The following is a 21,974-nucleotide window of genomic DNA, read 5'->3' as shown; positions in this document are numbered from 1 at the left end:
ACATACAAGAGATATATCATGTTTAAGTGATAGCTTATGAAGCGACCTTCTTTCTTTAAGGCTAAACTCTCGCCCAGCAGGGTAGTGTTCATAACATCAGCTCAAACAGCAATATTGACTGTCTGTGCATGTAATGAGTGCCATTATGGTCCTCTTGTATAGCCAATGATAGACTCGTTGAATTTGGTTATCTAATGTGTGCCATCTTAATTATTGGATAAGTCAATGAAAAATAAATTTGAATGACACTTTAGATGTGTGTGAGAAAAAATGTGACTGAACTATACCCCACTGCTCACACTTTACAATAAGGTCCCATTAGTTAATGTTACTTAATGATTTAATAACATTAACTGCAATGAGTGATACATTTGTTACAGTATGGTTACACTTTATTTGAAGGTGTCCTTGTTACTGTGTAATTATGTATTTAAGTACTGAGTAATATTAATTAACATGTACTTAGTATAGGGTTAGGAATAGGGTTTATTTTAAGTTAGTTGCATGTAATTTATTGTTATTCACAAGAACATGTAACATGCGTAAAAAGGACAATTTTACCCTGTATTCATTTTTGTTAATGTTAATACATTGTTCATTGTGCATCTTATAAATGACAGCTTGCAATCATTCTTTCTAAATATAAATATGGATATCAATGTGATATTAAAGTATATTTCTACATGCTGATAACAGATACCATATGGAAGCTAAGTATTAATGAAAACCGTTTTACTATAAAAAAAGCATAAATATGCAAAAAAAAAAAAGGTTCAAAGGCACCATAACTGAGGAGATCAAAAGAAAAGACCACTTTATGTGAGAAATATAGCAAAAATGGGACGTCCATGTGCATTTCAGGATTAAACAGCACCACCAATAGAGGAACATGAGAGTTGTACTGTGAGTCATGCAGCTCTATGGGGACGTTTGCTCATCTCGAAACACATATGTTCTTCGAATCATATACTCTTTTCAGATGAGCTCCTCGGCTGATATAATTCATCACCAGCTATTTCCAGACATGGGAGTAGTAATATGCAAGCCTAACACAGATTAACCAGATAAATTTACAAACTACAGATCTGCTCATAAAACAGCAGTCTGGCAAACACATATGTGTTTTTCTTTACTTGTAATACGCAGGTCCGGCTCTCTGATGAGGGGAAGTTTTCGAGAGGCCATTCTTTTTGTCGTCCTCCCATCATTTTTTTAACTTTCCTGTTTCTCGCATAGCTGTATTTCCTTCTATTAGAGCACGCTGAGACAGGAACTGCCACCCCTGCCTCCCTCCCACATGTTTTTTTCTCTCTTGCTCTCTTTTAGACCCACACACTTTCTCATGCTAGTTCTCTCGGTTCATTTATCAGGGCGCAGTGTTTGACAGTGAGCGTGTCTCTGGACAGTCTGTTTCAGTGTGGATGCTCTCTGGCTCAATCCTTTCCTCCGGTCAGTATCTTGTGGCTGTGGTGGGACGTCTAGTTATATTGATCTTTTTGGGTTCACCTCCAGCTCAGTGGACTCAGGATGGAAGCAATAGCTATTTACAACTTTTGTGCTACGGAAAGTGATGAGCTTAGCTTTCAGAAGGGAGATGTACTCAAGGTATAAACTGTTTTGAGTTGGATTATACATACAGAGCTTCTGTTTGCTACAAATAATTTGATCTGGTCAAAGCTTACTGGCTGTTCTTCCACTAGATCACTAATAAGGAAGATGATCCTAACTGGTACACAGCAGAGTTGGTTAACAGGAAGGGCTACGTACCTAAAAACTATATTAGCGTCAGGCCACACACGTAAGTACAATTTTAAGTCTGTAAATCTTGGAAAATATTGTGTGGACTTGTGTTGGTATTGGTATTCACTAGTCTTTATTCACTAAGGCAGAATGGTCCTGGGAATAAAAAGCATATGTGTGATGTCTTTAATCTCATTTGCTTCACCTACCTAGACAACAATGAGATTAAACGATGAAAATGGAGACATTTACTGAAGTCTCCTGCTCCACAGATGGAGAAAAACGTAAATCTCAAATTGGTACCAAAAGTGTACTGTAATATGTGAGAAATTTCAGTAAACACAAACATTTCTCATCAAATTCTTAATTTATAGCTCTACAGTATGTCAGTTTATACCGTATACACTACCGTATACACACATATCCTAAATCTCCTATTAGTATATGTGTTTCCCACAAACATATCAAGCAACAAAAACTTTTCAACACTGATAATAATAACCATTACTAATAACTGAGCACCAAAGCCGCATATTAGAATGATTTCTGAAGGATCATGTGACAGCAAACAGCCAGACACATGTGGCCTGTCTAGCTGTTAACTGCATCACTAATAGTGCTGTTGTTCCCCTCTATCTCGCCCACAGATGGTTTGCGGGCCGTATCTCCAGAAATGTAGCCGAGAATCGACTGCGCCAGGAGAAACAGGGAAGCTTCTTAGTAAGAGAAAGTGAGAGTGCACCTGGAGAATTCTCTATGTCAGTGAGGTAAGACGCATCCCAACCTGCATAACCAAGTCTGCTCTATACGCTGTTCCTGGGGGTCGATGTAATTTGTTGTTTGCTGCACGCCTCATAAAAGTATAACTAGAATTTGAAGAAGAAGAAAGATTGTAGGGTCCATCAAAACCCATCTGACCTACTTTGCAAAGGACACCAATATCCCCTTCTGCTTAAGAAAATGTACCATGAAGTTGTCTGAAAATGAGAGCATCAGAAAGCTATTTACGTCGGAGCAGAGATTTCATTTAAAATTCATCAAACGCGCTGGGATCACATTATTATTCTGTCCGACTCCTTACCATCCACTTCTTGATGGCTGAGTTGGGTTTGCATGGCAGAGCCTGTCCGGGATCCCGGGAATGAGCTGCGGTCTGGAGCAGGGCTGGCCTCAGGTGTGGAAGCACATTGTGAGATTAAACACACCGAGAAGGGGAATTGGCAGCTGGTCTGCAGGTCCAGGGCTAATATGTGACGCAGCTACAAACTCTCTATCCATGCATTCCTTGAGAGAGCCCTCTCTGCCAATTCAGATTACTAATCAGACTGTCTAAGAAGTAAACGCTGTTAAGGGAATAGTAGAAATATCAATTCTGTCATCATTTACTCACCCTCAAGTTGTTTCAAACCTGTATGAATTTCTTTCTTCTGCTGAACACAAAGGAAGATATTTTAAAGAATTTCGGTGACCAGACAGTTGATGGACCCCATTGACCTCCATAGTAGGAAAAAAAATAATACAGGTTTGAAACAACTTGAGGGTGAGTAAATGACAGAATTTTCATTTTGAAGTGAACTATTCCTTTAAATGACAAATCAAGGTCATAGTGCAAAATGAGCAATGCAATGCATGGAATGCCTTTGATTTTAAAAATGTAAATCTTTGATGACTTTGGGCATTATTGTCCAATGTCATCTAGGTTTGAAGCAGGTTCATTTGACGAGACTACAAGAAACCTCAGTCGATCACATTATTTTATTTTTCACATCACTCATCTTCCCGCATATTTCATTTTTCTCTGAGACCATATATGCCAGGTGTTATGAGGAGGTGGAAGCAAGGAGGAAGCAGGATCCAATTGCAGCACACTTTATTCAATAAACTCAAACTACATAAAGACTCAGGCTAGGGCACAAGACTCAGGAACAGAACCACCAACATCAAGGTTACAACAACAAGAACTCACAAAGACTGGACTGAAACACAGGGCTTAAATACAGAGCCAAACAAGCTAAACAAGATAACAAGGGGGCGTGGTATACATGAACACAAACGAGGAGCGGGAAAACTGAACAGGACTGAACCAAAAGCACAAAGACAGGGGGAACACAGACAGACATTACAACATAGCCCCCCCTCTATGGGCGGCTCCTGACGCCCATCAAAACTAGAAATATAGTTCGGGAGGGTGGTGGAGCGGAGGCGGTCCTGGGGGAGGGATGGAGGGCCAGGTCCGTGCAGGGAACGGGACCGGGGTCTTGCGATGGCGGACCTGGGCCATGGAACATGGGCGGAGCTGGACGAACAGACTGCCAGGGCGGAGCAGGCTGTGGGCGTGTCCACGATGGAGCAGGCTGAGGGCGAGGCCACGGCGGAGCAGGCTGTGGGCGTGACCAGGGCGGAGCAGGCTGTGGACCCTCGGGCGTCCAGGGCGAAGCTGTCGGACCCTCGGGCGTCCAGGGCGGAGCTGTCGGACCCTCGGGCGTCCAGGGCGGAGCAGACCCCTCGGGCGGCCACGGCGGTGAAGACCCCTCGGGCGGCCACGGCGGTGAAGACCCCTCGGGCGGCCACGGCGGTGAAGACCCCTCGGGCGGCCACGGCGGTGAAGACCCCTCGGCCGGCCATGGTGGAGAGGACCCTTCGGCCGGCCATGGCGGAGAAGACCCTTCGGGCAGCCATGGCGGTGCGGCCTTCACAGTCCCATCCAGGGTCCTACTGCCCCCCCCCAAAATTTTCTTAGGGGCAGCCATGGGGTCATCAGCAGGAACAGACACCGGCGCAGGATCAGCGGGCTCTGGCGCAGGATCAGCGGGCTCTGGCGCAGGATCAGCGGGCTCTGGCGCAGGATCAGCGGGCTCTGGCGCAGGATCAGCGGGCTCTGGCGCAGGATCAGCGGGCTCTGGCGCAGGATCAGCGGGCTCTGGCGCAGGATCAGCGGGCTCTGGCGCAGGATCAGCGGGCTCTGGCGCAGGATCAGCGGGCTCTGGCGCAGGATCAGCGGACACCGGCTCAAGTGTGTGCGTAGCCCACACACACCACATGGCTGTGGCCATAATGGCCAGTGTTGCGGTCACTGAGGGCTCAGGCGGCGCATGTGTGGCGTGATCGGTCTCTGGCTGGGCAGACGTGACGTGGACGGTCTCTGGCTGAGCAGACGTGACGTGGACGGTCTCTGGCTGGACGGTCTCTGGCTGGACGGTGAGCTGGCAGGGTGCTTCATCAGCCAAGCCCACAGTAAATGCCGAACCGCTCAGCAAAAGGGCCAGGTCGACATACTGCTCAATAGACCCGTTTGGGTCATGCAGTGGCATCAGGTAGCTGAGCGGCTCAGAAAGACCTCCACGAAAAAAATCTTTAGGCACAAATCATCCATACCAGACAGGTGAGCCAGCTCCAAAAAGTCCCTCACATAGTCCTCAATCGGTCGGTCTCCTTGGCTGAGACATATCAGTTGTGCTGCTGGATTCATTTTTGGTGAGTTCTTCTGTTATGAGGAGGTGGAAGCAAGGAGGAAGCAGGATCCAATTGCGGCACACTTTATTCAATAAACTCAAACTACATAAAGACTCAGGCTAGGGCACAAGACTCAGGAACAGAACCACCAACATCAAGGTTACAACAACAAGAACTCACAAAGACTGGACTGAAACACAGGGCTTAAATACAGAGCCAAACAAGCTAAACAAGATAACAAGGGGGCGTGGTATACATGAACACAAACGAGGAGCGGGAAAACTGAACAGGACTGAACCAAAAGCACAAAGACAGGGGGAACACAGACAGACATTACAACACCAGGATTTTAAAGAAGATATCCAGGGATTTTGAAAATAATAAGAAATGTTTCTTGAGCAGCAAATCATCATATTATAATTTCTGAAGGATCATGTGACACTGAAGACTGCAGTAATGATGCCATTTCTTTTCCCAGACAAGATGGCATCCTCTGCTGTTTGCAGGGGATCAGTCAGGTCTGTTAACACCAAGGCCTGGTACTAATTAGAAGGTGTTGTGTATCTATTCTGGCCCTGTGCCACAGGCCTAGTCACTCCACTTGGCCAAATGAAGATGAAAGGATGATAACTCAGCTGTGAAATGTCTAGTATCTGTCTGTCTTTAAATGTGACACTGAGTAACTCAAAGCTTGGATGGCTTGAATGGATCATTGCCATCAATATATATTTGTTCACATTGCTAAAGCAAACATCCTTAAACCAACCCCCTAATACTAAGTATTAAACTCTTCCTCCTAAGTGCAACTTGTACCTCACTGTTTGTAATACAGACATAAATGATACCCAAAAACATGGGTCTTGTTGAGATGTGTGCTATTTTCATGCCTGGCTGACAATAAAAAACTAGCAATGCAATAAAATTGCAACCTACCTCTTATCAACATGCTAAAAATACCTAGAACACCTCTGCAGTCACAAGACTTGCATGCAGTAACACCCTAGCAACACCTTAGTAATTATCCAGAACATCCTAGCAACCACTTGTTAACTTATAACAATAATGTTTTTCTGACAGAGTGGTTTCATTATGTTGCTTAAGGGTCAAAACAGAGAGTAGTTCAGCCTGTCAATCATCTTCAGTGAACGGAGAGAATGCCAGCAAGCAGGTAATCCTGCATTGGGGAGCTAAAATTGCAACTGGGCTGTTCCCTAGATAAAATCATTTAACTTTCAATCACAGAGATATTCAAATAAAACAGCTTTGTTACAGCAGTAAACTGAAGACCATGCAACATACCACAGTCATTTGCTGTTACCTCAACACATGCGAGATGTACCTGCCTTGCTACAAACCACAACAGCACTGAAGATTTAAGCACTGAATGTAGGTCATTGTTAATGACACTGATGGCTGAGAGATATGACAGGATCTGCTGATGAACCACCAACTCATGTCCATCTATATTTAAGTACTGTTTCTGTCCTCAACCTCCTCTTCATGCATAGAAACCTTCAGGCCATTAGTGGCATGACTCACAAGAAAACTAAACACAGCTTCTTATATGCTTTTAATTTGTGTATAAAGCATTACATGGGAAATAATCTGCACTTGTTAATAATCAGACTTTATTTCTGTTAAAACAACCTAATTTAGCTGGACTTGTGACTCAATTCAAGAGTGTGCTTGTGACTAGTTAAATCAGCCCTTCAATAGCACTGAATGATGAAGCATCCATCCTCTGACGTTCAGGAAGCTTTTGAGGAAGTACAGTAGTTCACATTGACAGTCACAAGCTTTTTAGGGTTATTAAAAAACAAGCTCTCCAACATTATGGTTTTTACTTTTTTTTTTTTTGCAGGTAAACTAAGTGACAAATGAATTTGATCGCTCCAGAAAGCAGAGAGATGTGTATCATTGTGAGCACACAAAAATGAGATGAGATGACTCATGCTTTTACCTTTGATCTACTTTCCTTTGAAATTTCAAGATATCTTATTAATATTCATGAAGCTCAATTAGTCTTTATACATGCCTTTGTCATACAGTTGAAAGAACAAAGTTTGCTGTGTTTCAAATGCTGAATTATTTATATGTTCTCACAGCTTTGAAAAGTATATTTGCAGAGTCTCTTAAGGACATCAAGGAGCTTTCTAACCTAACACAACCAAAGACACATCTAAACTTTTTTAAGACATGCTGACTAATTGTTGTGAAATGTTTGGCCTGCACCGAGTACAGCTGTTTACAGATTCAAAAATGTAAAAATAAGAGCGGATGTTTAACAGCATGTGTATACAGCGGACGCGAGCGGTGCAATGCGACGCGACAAAAGACAACAACACAGCCAATTGTACGGTCCTTACGGTTTTGAACCTGTATCATGACCCTGATACAGGGTTAAAAAAAACCCCAGCAAATTCTTCCTGTGAAATGTTTTGGTTTGAAAGTGTGTGTTTTGTTTTAAGCATTGCCAAATGGTTATAGCCTATATTTAGTTTGATTCGTTAAATTTTTTTTATGAATTTTATTGTACAGGTAATTTCAGCATTGCTCAAAATGGAATTACAAAGCAATTACTAAAAGCTAATAATAAAATAAAAGCGGAATCAAAATAGTATTAAATACTATGATATAAACAAACTAAAACAACAATGCTTTGGAAAACCTGTTTGGAAACAGTCATTATTGCAATTCCATTTGTGGCCACTAGTGGCACAGAAGTGTCACTGCAAGATATGAGGGCTTATTCTGTAGTGCCGTGTGTTTATTTTGAATCTTGGTCTCTTCTTACCAGCTATGGGGATCACGTACAGCATTTCAAGGTGTTAAAGGATAGAGATGGCTATTACTTTATTTGGGAGGAGATCTTCCCTTCCTTAAATCAGCTTGTGGAATTCTACAAGACCAACAGCATTGCAAGGGAAAGGACTGTGTTTCTGAGGGATACAGAAGATGCACTAAAGGTAAGACAACACTTATATTATTCTTATGAAAATATTTTGTACTGGGTACTAACATTTTGCCAACAGCAATTAAAATGTCATACTTAAATGCTTCTAAAATGAAAGCCGGATTTTAAACAGCATTTGTTTTTGTTTTTTCACCAAAGAGCAAGAAAATATTGGTTTAATGGGAAAAGACAGCAAATGTGTAAAAACATTGGTATTCAGATTTGTGAGCAGCACATAGGTGTAAGAAGTGATTACTTGAAGTGAAGCATGTTTAGACTTTCAAGGATGCATTGCAAATTAAATTGGTAATACTTTACAATAAGGTTCATTAGTTAACATTATGTATTAACTAATACATTTGTTATTGTATTTGTTAATCTTTGTTAAAGTTAGTTAATAAAAATACAGTCAATCATTGTTTGTTCATGTTAGTTCACAGTGCATTAACTAATGTTAACAAGATTTTAATAATGTATTAGTAAATGTTGAAATTAACCAAGATTAACAAATGCTGTATAAGTACAGTTCATTATTAGTTCATGCTAATTAATGTAGTTAACTAATGTTAACTAATGAACCTTATTGTAAAGAGTTACCATTACATTTATAATAATAATAATTTATATCCGATTGCCATTTATCCAAATGACATGTAATCCACACAGGAAAAACACACTAATCAGTAATGAAACTATATCAGGTGTCATCATAATAGTGAGGCACATAAAGTATGACAGTAAAAAAAAAAAAGGACCTAAATGTGGAAAATGTGAAGGTAGGCACAGCAATAATGACCTTTGTCTGTTATTGTTTCCCATCAGTGGCCCCATCACGCACATGCCCTGTTTGACTTCAATCCAGAGCTCAACTCCCAGCTGCACTTCCTGCGGGGTGATGTCATAGACCTGCTGGACTGCTCAGATTCTCAACGCTGGAAAGGTCGTTGCCGTGGACGTGTGGGCTTTTTCCCCCCTGAGTACGTCCAGCTGACTCACTGACTCTGAAGGACAATAACAACACTGTGTGTACATAGCAGTAGTCGATTGTTAGCATCTTTCATTGGTTTAATACGACAGGAATCATCAAGCTAAGTGTGTTTGAAAATGACTTTGGAACACGCAAACATACCGAAATGGACAGTTACTAAAACGTAATCATGCTGTTGACACTAAGATGACACATTTCAGCTTTATAGGATAAAAGCCGCCAAATTATCCAGCATCACTGTACAAAAAATAATATCCATTCAAGTGTATTAAAATGCATATATAGATTTTGAATTGTATATTAATACAATCTCTTCACTGCACTTTGCTTACAAATTTGGATATTAGCTCAAACATTTCTTCAATCAATTTTTCTGTGTATGTTGTTTTGTTGATGTCTTTTGATGATGTAAATGTTAGCATTATAATGACTGAATATAAACGAGTTCGTATATGCACATGTCAATAATCTTCAGTTTGGGCACAAAATGGCTATTGGATCAAGCCATGAAATTACTAAATTGATATGAAATTATAAGCTCGTTCAAGAAGTTTTCGTCTTCCATTATTTCAAAATCTGATGTGCTGCAAAGTCAAATAGAGTCCTAAGGAGACATTAGTAGATAGAGACCCAGGGGAGACATTTTGTGAGTAAAGAGAATAGTTTTATGAGTAGAACAAGGTGGTTAATTTCACTTTTTTACAACATAAATTACACACAATCATACACCAGATGTGAATTTTTAAACCAAAGTGTGCTTTTAAAAATGTAAGTTGCAATGGGCGACAATTTCTAATTAAATGTAAACTATCATCCTTGCTGTAGCTGTAGTCCTTATTAAACAACGCATGTTTTTATTGACATAAGCATACATTAGAATACAAATATAAATATGAATTATTTATACAATGGCCCATGTTTTAAATAACTGGGCCTATATGAAGCACTTTCATGTCTTTTTGATGGTTTCAGAACAATCAGAGGGCAGCAAGTTCTGAAATGCATCATATGACTGAACCACAGGCTTTCTGTGTCATTTAAAATAATTAAAAAATAATAATAATTTTACAATTAGATACTAAGACTCAAATTAAAAATAATAAACGTATATTTACAAGTATTGCACGACATAGCTGATCATTTTACCTTCAAACTGGCGTAGAAAACTTCCCACTACTAAACGACGATTAGTAACACCATAAAGCTTGTTGGGCTTCTTTTACAATTGGTTGATAGTCAGTCACGTGACTGAGGTGTTCGCGCTTACCTGTACTTGCATCTGTGCGTGAAGTACTGAACACACATTCATACTCTTGACAGGATCAACTATGAGCAGAAGCGGAGAGAGCGCGTGGCTTAGTTTTTGTATATAATATTTATTTAACATTGTTGGTTAAAATAGTTGAACTAAACTTTTTTAATTACAAAATTATAGCCTACCTACGCAAAAGCATTTTAAATGCTGTTAAAAATAACGCTGAGTTCAAGTAATGGCACTGTCACAGGTTCAGTGCCTTGATGACAATCACATCAACTTGCGCACTAACGAGTCCAAGCCGGAGTTCTTTTACAGCGAGGAACAGAGGATCGCGCTGGAGACACTCATACATGACGGACAGGACGCCTTTGAGGACTACATCAAAACAAAGAACATTCGCTGCTTTCTATCGGACCTTGAACTTGAGAGGATTCTCAACACTGTGGAGGTGTATAGCCCGGGTTCCCACGACAATAACGCTGAACTGTACGGGGAAAGTGATGGGGAAGAGCTTTCCCTGCAGTACTGGCCCGACCGCTCGGACTGCTCGATCCCACAGCTGGACATCGGGTGGCTGGACCGGGTGTCCTACCGCGGAGTGACGCGTGTCCAAGTGTACACTCAACCCCCTTATGAGGGTCAGCCACATATTAAAGAGGTCGTTAGAAAAATTATCGGCCAAGCACAGAGGGTAGGTAGTGGATAATAGTTATATATATGATTTTGTGATTTTTGTTGTGACTCACCTCTGGTGAATAAGACACTGATCAAAGTCCAGTGAACATGTAGAGATCTACACGTGTGCTCAATCTCATAAAACAGGCTTATGTCATTATCAGCCCTCTGCGTCATAAGGCTGGGTACCTTCTGAAACTTTGACTTTTAGAATAATAAAGTGACATTTTAAAACACTTCATAAAACGATACACATATTAAGTAAATGATAATATAGGCGAATCAATAATAACAATTAAATAAACAAAACTAAATTTTATTTGTGCACAGTTCACATTGAAAATTTGACATTCTCAATCTAATTTAAATAAACTATGTTTTGTCAGATCTTGCCTCTTTTTTCTTATCACAAATTAGTATACTGATAATATAATTTGTAATAAAGAAAATACATGATTGGACCCTACAGCTTCTATTTGGGATAGTCCTCACAGTGTCCCATGCACTTTTCCAAATCTGCTGTTGTGATTAGGTTACTTTGAATACATTTTTTAAGAATGTCCAGTTTTTCATCTGTGTGCACAGTTTTATTTGCATGAATTAATATTTGGATTACAGTGTGTTTTTGACAGATATATTACAATGTGCTGTCTTTTTTTTTATCTCAAAGTTCTTGTGTTTTCATTAATGCTTGTCCCTTTTGCAGGTTATTGCAATTGTCATGGACTTGTTTACAGATATTGACATCTTCAAAGATCTACTGGATGCAAGCTACAAGCGGAAGGTTGCTGTGTACATTATGCTGGAGGCCACCGGAGTAAAGCATTTTCTGAAAATGTGTGAGAAAGCAGGCATGCACACTGGACACCTCAAGGCATGTCACAATTAATATTAGAAAATCATTTGACCGACAATTTAAGATTAAATATGTATTAGCGGAAAAGAAACATATTATTAAACGCCTGCAGTTTAATGAGTAGAAACAACCGAGAGATAACTTAAGTTCTCCAAATCAGAAAGTCTAATTTTCTAAACCGCCTGAGGCAACTGTGAGCGCTTATGACTCTTGATGGTCTTATTTTGAGACTGAAGCAGATTTCTGCTAATGATATAATTTTGCAACACATTTTTGAAATAACATAAAATCTTATACTGTATCAGTGATAGTAATGGATTTATTAGAATAATGTGTATAGTGTTCATACCAATCATTTTTACACATATTTTTACTTCTGTTCTATTACAGAATTTTATATGTGAATCGGTTGACCTGAATATTTGAGATATTAGCTTTTGTCTGTGTATCACCTAAAGGCACCACAAACCCAACAGCAAACAGGAAATTTAAATACTGGAATGTGAATAGTGATAAAGGCATGATACAAAAGGCTCGTTTCAGCATTAGCATCAATGTGCATAAGTGTGAAAACATTACAGAGATGTGACATAAACGAAAATTAGTCCTTGTTGTGTGTTTACTTGCTAATGTGATCATACTAATAGTCTGTCATTGATGAAACCAAGTCAAACATAGGCTACAGTGTCTCAGAAACTATGGCCACATTCACACAGCATCAGAATACGGTTGTCAGTCCTGTATTTGAGTCCTTAATACGGTCACGTTCATACACAGTACGGTTATTTACGGAGAGTGACAACCGGATTCTATAACTGAACTCACATCTGTACAATTTCAGGACTCACAAATGCATTCTCGGAAAACCTCCGCTGTGTGAACAGATCCGTACTGGACAACTAGTTGTCTATCACGTCATACAGTGTGAGAGAGCTGCTCTGCGATGCACAAACGTGCTTCTACCATGTGTTGCTCATTTTCATGTGTGGTTTCCCTTTCGGTTACTTATACTGATGGAGATATGAGCTGTGTGTCATCTGAAGGTTTCAGATCAAGTCACTGTTCTCCACCGGAGCTACCGTCATTTTTATGTTCTACGCGTGACTCAAATGCTCCGCTCTCCACCCCGACATAAAAGCTGCTGTCAGTTAATGAAGGTTTGATGGATGAACTCGCCGCTGAATTGGACTCTTGTCGTGTCATAAGTGATAAGACTTTTCAGTTTTATGGATGTCACCATCTTTTATATTACTGTGTGACTCCTGTCACACGTTCATACAGACGGTATTCGAGATGCTACTGTAAGTTTCTGTTTGAATGTGACATTTCGAGACTCACACCTGTAAGTAAATGCGGTTGTCAAATCCCAAAAATTACAGTGTGAACAGCCTATGTCTAAAAAATAAATGCCATTTTTTACCTATACCTTCAAATATCCCTCATGGTACACATAAAACGCTGTTTGTAGATCATTTCTGTTATACCCTAATACAATATTTGTCTGACTTTTGTATACATTTTGTATTAAGTTGCTATTATGAGAGAAGTTCTTTTAGTTGTGGATATTTTTTTCATCCACGCATTAACCAAACATGCTGAACTCTCTTCTGCCATCAGAACTTGAGAGTGCGTAACATCAGAGGGGCACAATTTTTCAGTCGATCCTCAAAGAGAGTGTGTGGAAGCCAAAGCCAGAAGTTCATGTTTATTGACGGAGACAAAGCAGTCTCAGGGTCATATAGGTAAGTCTGGTCAACCCAGTTTAACAAGGTTAGACTTAACCTAATTTATTATTCAATTAGCTAAATACATCCATAATATACATAATAAAAAAAATAAAAAAAGGTTTTCATTATTTTCAGTTTCACATGGTCTGCCTCTAGATTGGACAGAAACATCATCACTGTTCTCTCTGGCCAAGCAGTCGACACATTTGACGCATTGTTTCAGGACATGTATGTGATGTCTAATGGAGTGTGCTTGAGCAAGATTAATCTGAGCAGTGAGCCTGAACCTGAGTTCCTCCCTCAGGCGGTACCAACTCTACTTCCCTCAGCAACCAAGGCACTCAAGCTCATTAACCCAAAATACACTCTGGTCTTTAACTGTGCTTTCACTACCAATGGACCTATATCTGACCAGACAAGTGCCAAGAACAACATTTCCAAGAATCAGACAGAAGTCATCAAACAAATCAAAGACTCCCCAGTGGTGCCATCTGTTCACCCGGGACTTCTAAACTTGGGAAAGGCGAACATGATCAATTATGTGCCGACCTGGCCTGATCCTGACCCAACGAGTGATGTCATTGGTTTCATTAACATAAGAGACTCCAACAAGCCATTGCAAGCTCACCTAATGCGCTCAGAGCTCTTTGAAGTGTCTCAAGCCATCCGATTCAAGGATCCTTTTCATGAGCCAAAGGAGTCTATATATCTAAGGGCTTGTCCTGGACCCATATCCCAAACTCCCTCTGATCCTGAAGCTCCAGCACAGAATCAAACATCAGGAGAAGCTCAGAAGAATTTTGATCAAAATCAACATCAAACAAGCAGCCGGAGTGAGGATCTTATCTTGCCTGTGGAAAAGCCAGAAACTCTGCAGGTGCTTGCCTGTCATCAAGTTGATAAAGATGAACTATGTGTAATGGAAAAAGACATCTTTGACATCTCTACATCTTTGCAGAGTAAAAACATTCACTCTGAAAAACACTTTCCCAATGCAATTCCGAATGTGTCTTTTACTCAAGACGATAGAGTCTCAGATACAAAGCAAACCGTGGTTACTCCACAACCTCTGAAATGTCCTGCTCAAACCTCTGAGGATCTTGACATTAAATCATCATCAGGAGTGTACAACAAAACTCATTGTGACTTATTTGCAATCCCAGACACCCCTTTTGTTAAGCAAAGCCTTGATGACCAAGTCTTAATTGATGTTGCCACTCAAGAACACAGATATACAAAACCAGAGACAAACCAAAATGGCTGTAATGGTACACAAATGTCTAACTGTGACTCCAGCATCTCTTCATTGTCTGATGTATACTATGATTGTTTTAGCCCTGTTGCTGACTTAAGGTCTTTAGGAGATTTTTTTGTGGCTGAAAAAACACAAGAATCTTTGCATAATCCAATCAGAAATGATCATCAAGAGCAGGAATTTCCTTGTTCAAATTCATCCTCAACTCAAGATTGTACAGATTTGGATACTAAACAGACCTTGTTTACTCCAAAACTTTTGAAAACCTCTTGCAGTATTGTCTTCAACTTCTTATCTACAGAGTTCAAAACAACAACTGCAACTTCCGAAACCACCTTTGCCCAAGAAAGTGACAAAGTTATCACAAGAAATGATAGTAGACTACCAGTCAAAGATAGTGAAATCCGCTATTTCTCACAGACTCCTAATGGTTGCTTCAACTTCTCTTCAACTTCAGAGGAATACTTTGAATGCAATGACACACTGGGTTTGAATCCAGATATTCATGGTATGGATCATGAGAAACCAAGCTCAGTTGAGAACTTCAGCCTGAATAAACCTCTGGAAATACTGAAGCCCGTACTGGAAGCAGAGAAACTATTTGAGGTAAGCTGTCAGAGCATGAAAGAAAAAGATGAACCTGAAATGGATTCTGGACAGGAGCAGCCTGAATTTCAACACATACTAGAAATAACAACTGACAGTCACCTAGTGGCAGATGAAATTAAGGCAGTTTTAGGGTCTGAGGATATTACTCAAACTCAACTGAATAAGAAAAATCACAGACACAAAAAACAAGTGTCTGAAGTTACCTCAGAGCCAGTAGTAGAGAGCAAATCAATGAGTAACTGTTTACAAGAACATAAGATAAGTGCATCTCAGGAGAAATTAGAGATACAGAACAAGGCAGAATCTGTAGAGTTATCTGAGAAAGTCAAAAAAGAGCCAATGCAAGACTTAAAACTTGATGCAAGTCTAGATTTAGTGTGTGAGGAATCACTACGAGACTTACAATCTGACATAAGTCTGGATTTAATATGTCAGGGAAAGTTTATACAGTTAGCTGAGAAAAATCCAAAACTTTATCGTCAGGACTTAGAATCTGAGGTAAGTCGAGATGTAAACTGTGTGGGACGGTCTGTAAAGTTAGCTGAGAAAACTGCAAAACTGCAACTGCAGGATTTACAACCTGAGGTAAGTCTAGATTTAATATGTGAGGGACAATCTGCACAATTACCCGAGACAACTACTATACCGCCACAACAGGACCCACAGTCCGAGGAAAGTCCAGATTTAATACTCAAACCTTCAGAATTGAATGCTATCAGCAAACCGCATTTGGCAACAGGCAGTGAATCTAGAAGCTCAATACTGCAAGTTAAAGCAGATATAACTTCTGTAATTCCAGAGGAGACCAGGATAACAAAGTCTGTAGAGTTGCCTAAGAGTGAAGAACTGCAAAATCCAATGACTTATTTAGATTCTGGATCAAATCATCCACCCAACCTCAAATCTGAAGAACACTTAAGGCTGCAGAATGATGAGGCCAGTCCAGCGGTGTTAAAGATAAACTCTGAGGAGCACAATCCTCAAGAGAAGCTGCCAGAACAGTTTGAAACCATTGAGCTGTTGATATTAGAGGATTCGGACCCCCAAGAGACAGAGCGGAACAGTTCTGATCCCATAAGACCAAGAGCTGCACTGAGCAAAGAAACAAAGTTCAGCAAAACAGAGCCTATAGAACCAAAAACGGCAAATGATAGAAAACGTAAAGAAAATAAGGTTGGTCATGATGTTTACAGTAGGAATGAGAAGGAAACATGCCACCCAACAGCTCTGGTTGAGGAGAAACAAGAAGGGGAACATATTTGTACAAATCAAATGAACAAGATCCTGCCGGAGGCTAAATCCAAGCTGGAGTGTCTGGTTAGGAAGGTAAGAATTTCTTACAGTATTACTATCAAAAAGCAAGCACTAGTTCAATTAGAAATCAATTTGGAGAACTGCATTGAAGGTAATATAATTTAAAATGTTATGTTCTTCATCCTAGCAACCACATCAAAAATCATCCAGAATTCCTATTCAAGCAAGAGGAGGGTTAACTAAGTTAACCATCAGCAAAGCAGACACTCGCTCATTCGGGCTGCAAGCTCCTAAAGCTGGCTTGCATAGCAAGCTGCCATCACTTGGAAAACCACTGGGGCAAAATAAGCCCAGCCTTACATTATTTCCATCTCCTGAAGAATTGTCCACAGGAGGAATTGCTCCAGTTAGGTCAACACTAATTCCCCAGAGACCCCCTCGGACAGTCCCCTCACCAAACAGTCCCATCTCTCCCCAAAAACAGCCTCAGGTCCAGCTGATTGCACCTAGGATCAGGCAGTCAGACCAGCCAAACGTTTCCAGGAAACGTTCTGCATCCATTACAAAATATAGCTGCTCTTCTTCTGGAATTTTATGTCCAGGACAAGTAAAGAAGCAGGCGTTTAAAGGGTCTCCACCAAGCAACTAGAATAAGGGAACAAAGTGCAGTTCGAATTCACGGTTGCATACTGACTTCATAAATGTAATGATGTTCAATAGAAATCAAAAAGCCACTATGTTATTTTAGTATTTAGTTAATTGAGTTGTTTTATTCATCCCAATTAGCAAACAGAATTTCGCCCTCCTACAATGCACTCAAGCTAACAGGGTTTTCCCTATACAAACAGGTTTTTCTAAAGTGAAGGTTTTATGTAAATTGCAGACACAGACTTTTAGATAAAGCTTTATGATTGTCCCTAAAGCTATTAATATGTAAATCCTTTATTTTTCTTAAATTCAATTTATTGTAAATGATCAATTATGGGCCTCATTAAATCATCACATATAGTTCACCATTTGCATTACATGTTATTTCCTGATTCTTTTATGGGCTGATTTTAGTTAATTGGTATACTAAAGGAAATGGATATGAGTGTTACTCATTTAGATTGAGGTAAAAAAAACCTCCAGACTTTTGAAGATTAGAAATCCCCAGACTGTGCACACGCATTTATTGAATTATTGAAACAGACCTTCGAGTTCACTTGATTACGGCTGGACTTTATTCTTTTATTTAATTATATGAAGACGCTTTACCAATCGTTGCTACTTATTGAAGCAGCTTCAAACATGATTACACACCATAACCTCATTCAGTTTGGCTACTTTTTAAGTTATTCTTAGGTGGCCTGGGACTGTCAGTGTTCTTGTGGTGTCAGCCACCATCTTTATCGTAATGTAATTTTCCGGAAACTCCAGATTTAATCATATATAATTTATAGTTCAAGTGAAAAACAGTTGTGTGCAGAACTAAGAGCCCACGTGCAAAGATGGACCAGACAAGCAACTGCCACTGAGATGATAAGGATGCTAATGCTAACAGATATCTTACTCCATGTAATAAAGACCTTCTTGTTGTAAACAAACTAGCCATCAAGAAGAATGAATGATACTTTCGACTGACTGGTAACGGGTTTTAATTTAAATATCAGTAAGTCTAAAAAAATTTCTCAGTAATTTGCTTTTGTTGACAGGTCTTCTCTTCTGTGGCAGACTGTACAGTGTTACAAAGTGTTAAGGCCATAACTCTAGGAACCTTTGCTGGGTAATTTACATGGAAGTTAGATTAGTCATCCAAATATATTTCCAATAAAGTCTACATCAGTTTTATGGTTACAGAGCAGGCAAATAAGGGCCATATAAGCAGTTAATTTGGCAAAGGCCTACTTGAGACGCCATTTCATAAAGAAGAGCATCACCATACCTCACACCTAACCTAAGAATGCTTATAATTGTTCATGATCATAATGTGTTCCTGCCAGTTTAGTAATGGTGCAGTTGCAGTTTGTTTTGCTAACCACAAAGTTTAGATTTTCTTAAAGGGATAGTTCAATTCAGTCATCAGAATGTATGTAATTCAATAGGGTCCAAATCAACAGACTTTCATTGTATGGACAAAAAATCACTGGGATATTTTTTCGAATCATCATCTTTTATGTTTTACAGAAGAAGGAAGTCATACAAGTTTGTAAAACATGAGGGTGAGTGAATAACATAAATTCTTTTTTTGACTGAACTATCCCTTTGAAGGGGCTAGGTTTGAGCAAGGATTTGTGGGCAACTCAAGACTTGTCACTCACTAAATACAGACATAAAGAACAATCGTTTGCTGCCCAGCTTAGTTAAAAATATCTCTATAAGAAGTATTTGCAGGAAAAGAGGAAATATCAGGATTTTTTACTTCCCTGTGAAACTAGCCGCAAGATTACTTGGGTCATACATCTTAAGCTTTGTAGAGCGGTACTTCCCATTACAGACGTTTTTGCTGAAGCAGAGTCTTTGCCATATCCATGACAGAAGTATCTTCTGCCCTCAGGGTGCTAGAGTCATTATTCAAACAGGAACAGTCTATATCGTCTAACTCTGCTTATCTGTGTCATTTAATGAAATGAATTGAACCGTAGGGAATCTTCTTTATCCCTTTAAAACCCCATCTTTCCTTTAATAAACAAATCCAAGTTACTACTGGATAAGGGTTCTGCCTATTGAACAGCTAATCAAATTCACCAGCATAATTTATGCATTTGGGAGAGGATTTTCTCCAAATCTTTCTTAAAATGCATTCAAGCTATACAGTTTGTGCACTCCATAAAACCAAACCTATGACCTTGGTGTTGCTAGCATACTGTAAAATAAAATGGTAACACTTTAGAATACGGGTTTTACTTACTGCATAACTAATAAGGAATTATTGAAGAACTAATAGGTAATTCTTCATTAATTACTTCTTCACTACTGTTAAGTTAACTAAGTAAGATGTGTTAACTAATCAGTATGTAATAGAATTTTATGATTGTGTTAAGTAACAGTCATTTAATCAATAACTAATAATGAATTCTGTCATACCTCCAGAAGAACTACTACTTTATCTACTAATTAAGGTTCAAGAAAAATAACTAACTAATCCACAGTCATACAGAACTAGATTGAGTTGTGACCGTTCTTATTTACTAATGTTATTAATAGAAGTAGTATTATGTTTTTGCCTGTGTGGTTTTGTGAGTGTTCTGTAAGAAATCAACTTCAGAAAGGAACCCCACTCAAGTGCCTTGCCATAACTAACCTCAGATTAGTTTTTATATTTTATATACAGTACTGTGTCTGTCTGTTTTCCTCAGCATAGAATGCCATTGAGTAAATTCGTGTAGGCCTATTTAAGGTAACTACTGAGATGTAGGGAAAATAGGGAACTTAGTAATTAATAAATAATTATCAAATAATTCTGCAGGAATTACTTAGAACCTGAAACAGTATTCTAAAGTGAAAATATAGGGAACACATTGGGTATTTCCCAGAATTCGGGCCTATTTCTGTCCTGAGGGCGTAATTCTATTAAAAACTAATTCAATCTAATACATTTTAGCACCACTAATTAGTATAAACAAAAACAAGCCTAGACTTATTTTATGGCTGCTCTTACTAATGATTTTAACACATTTTATTGGTGTTTTGTGGTACAATATCTGTGTTTTGGTGTTGTCCGCCACCAGAGTTTTCACTTGTCGTAACAAATCTCAAACATTATTTATCACAAATTAATTAAAAAAAATATGCATATGAATTAAATGTTATACCTGAACTAACAAACTACATGCACAGATTAAGCATATATATGCATTTTGTACTTTATTTTGCTTAATTTCTACCTGTCCATGGTTTAGCTGTCATTACCAACACGCTCTGCATAAAGGCACTTTTTAACAGTTTTTTTCATCAAAGGTTTATTTGGTAGCCATGGTAACCTAATAATTGCATAGTGGAGCACATGGATTTCAAGCTGCAAGACTGATGCCTTGATGTCCAGAAAAGTAATAAATCTACTCTTTATTCTTTGTGTTGGGCATGTACACTTATTATGCGTCATTACCATATGTGTTGTATTTCTGTATTTTTAAACATTTTTGGATTATTTTTATCACTTTATTAGTTAAAAAAGTGTACATTACATGTAGAAAGCTAGCTACACTTGCTTAGTCATCATCTTTGCTAGCAAGGCTAGTTTTTTTACTAAATTGTCATTCCCAGCACAGTCATTACCAGCACATTACAGCTTGTGCTGGTAATGACAGGTTGTGGTGGTGATGACGGCAGATACACAGTTCATGTTTGGTCTTACATAATCAGATTAAACTATGATGTTTAAACCAATTAATAGCTGGTGTGTTTTTTCTTTTGGTCTGAAGTCACTTAGGCTCTTAAATTACAGTAGGTTATGATCAGTGATTTGTCATCACCGCAACAAACTGTCATTACCAGAACTGCAATGTCATCACCATCACCATTACCATACATATTTTTGCCAATAAATGATGTATAAATTACAAAAACATCATACAATTATATATTTCTGACAAAGTTGGACAGTCTAACTCTAAATTATCACTGTATTAAAAAAGTTTTGATATATGGCATTCACTTAAAATAAGCTTATATTCCAAGCCAGGGTAGATTGATGAATCAGAAATGTAGACACTTAAGTGACTATAATTCATCTTGCAAGTAAAAATCAACAATCCCATTAAGTTCAAGATAAAATAGATTCCATGTGAAACCACAAAATGTCTTAAAAGCACTGATTTATCATTTAAGTTTTATTCTTTTACATAACATTCGATGATGTGATGGTAATGACACTACTTGACATAGTTTAAAAAAATGGCAAAAAATCATAAATTCCCTTATCTTATGGTCTCAACCAAGCTCATAACATTGTACCTGACTTAAGGACTGATCATTTGATGTATACCAATTAGTCAAATTTGGGATTTTAATTTTAAAAATTGCAGCAACCCAATTTGGCCCTTAATCTGAGAAATGCCCATTAGTAATTAATAAAGATTGACCATACTTCTGACTCAAATCAAACTTACTGTAAAAAAAACCCCCACTATTAACGTAATCATCTAAACCTTTGTAAAATAAGTTACACGACAAGGCTCGTTTAGCTTTAGGCTACATGATATCTTCCTTTATTTCAGATGAGAAC

General features: G+C 38.9%; 3 protein-coding genes across 3 annotated transcripts; all 3 read left to right on the top strand.

The window, feature by feature from the left end:
• The first annotated feature begins 1,292 nt into the window (after nt 1-1,292).
• On the top strand, nt 1,293-9,562 carry grapa (GRB2 related adaptor protein a). The gene is made up of 5 exons (XM_056261605.1): nt 1,293-1,605; nt 1,701-1,798; nt 2,388-2,507; nt 7,991-8,159; nt 8,969-9,562. The coding sequence occupies exons 1-5, from the start codon at nt 1,528-1,530 to the stop codon at nt 9,143-9,145; spliced, it is 642 nt and encodes a 213-aa protein (XP_056117580.1). The 5' UTR covers nt 1,293-1,527; the 3' UTR covers nt 9,146-9,562.
• Nucleotides 9,563-10,311: 749 nt separating this feature from the next.
• On the top strand, nt 10,312-16,328 carry LOC130095040 (protein FAM83G-like). Its single transcript, XM_056261685.1, has 5 exons — nt 10,312-11,083; nt 11,774-11,941; nt 13,541-13,665; nt 13,786-16,012; nt 16,314-16,328. The coding sequence occupies exons 1-5, from the start codon at nt 10,625-10,627 to the stop codon at nt 16,326-16,328; spliced, it is 2,994 nt and encodes a 997-aa protein (XP_056117660.1). The 5' UTR covers nt 10,312-10,624.
• On the top strand, nt 15,999-17,781 carry LOC130095051 (uncharacterized). The gene is made up of 2 exons (XM_056261697.1): nt 15,999-16,840; nt 16,956-17,781. Exons 1-2 carry the CDS (start codon nt 16,373-16,375, stop codon nt 17,415-17,417), a joined length of 930 nt encoding a protein of 309 aa, XP_056117672.1. The 5' UTR covers nt 15,999-16,372; the 3' UTR covers nt 17,418-17,781.
• Nucleotides 17,782-21,974: the final 4,193 nt, after the last annotated feature.

This window comes from Rhinichthys klamathensis, unplaced genomic scaffold (assembly GCF_029890125.1).
Source record: "Rhinichthys klamathensis goyatoka isolate OS25496 unplaced genomic scaffold, OSU_Roscu_1.1 h1tg000184l_1, whole genome shotgun sequence".
In the NCBI taxonomy this organism is placed as follows: Eukaryota; Metazoa; Chordata; class Actinopteri; order Cypriniformes; family Leuciscidae; genus Rhinichthys; species Rhinichthys klamathensis.
The sequence above is the reverse complement of the archived record's forward strand: the minus strand, read 5'-3'. Positions and strand labels throughout refer to the sequence as shown.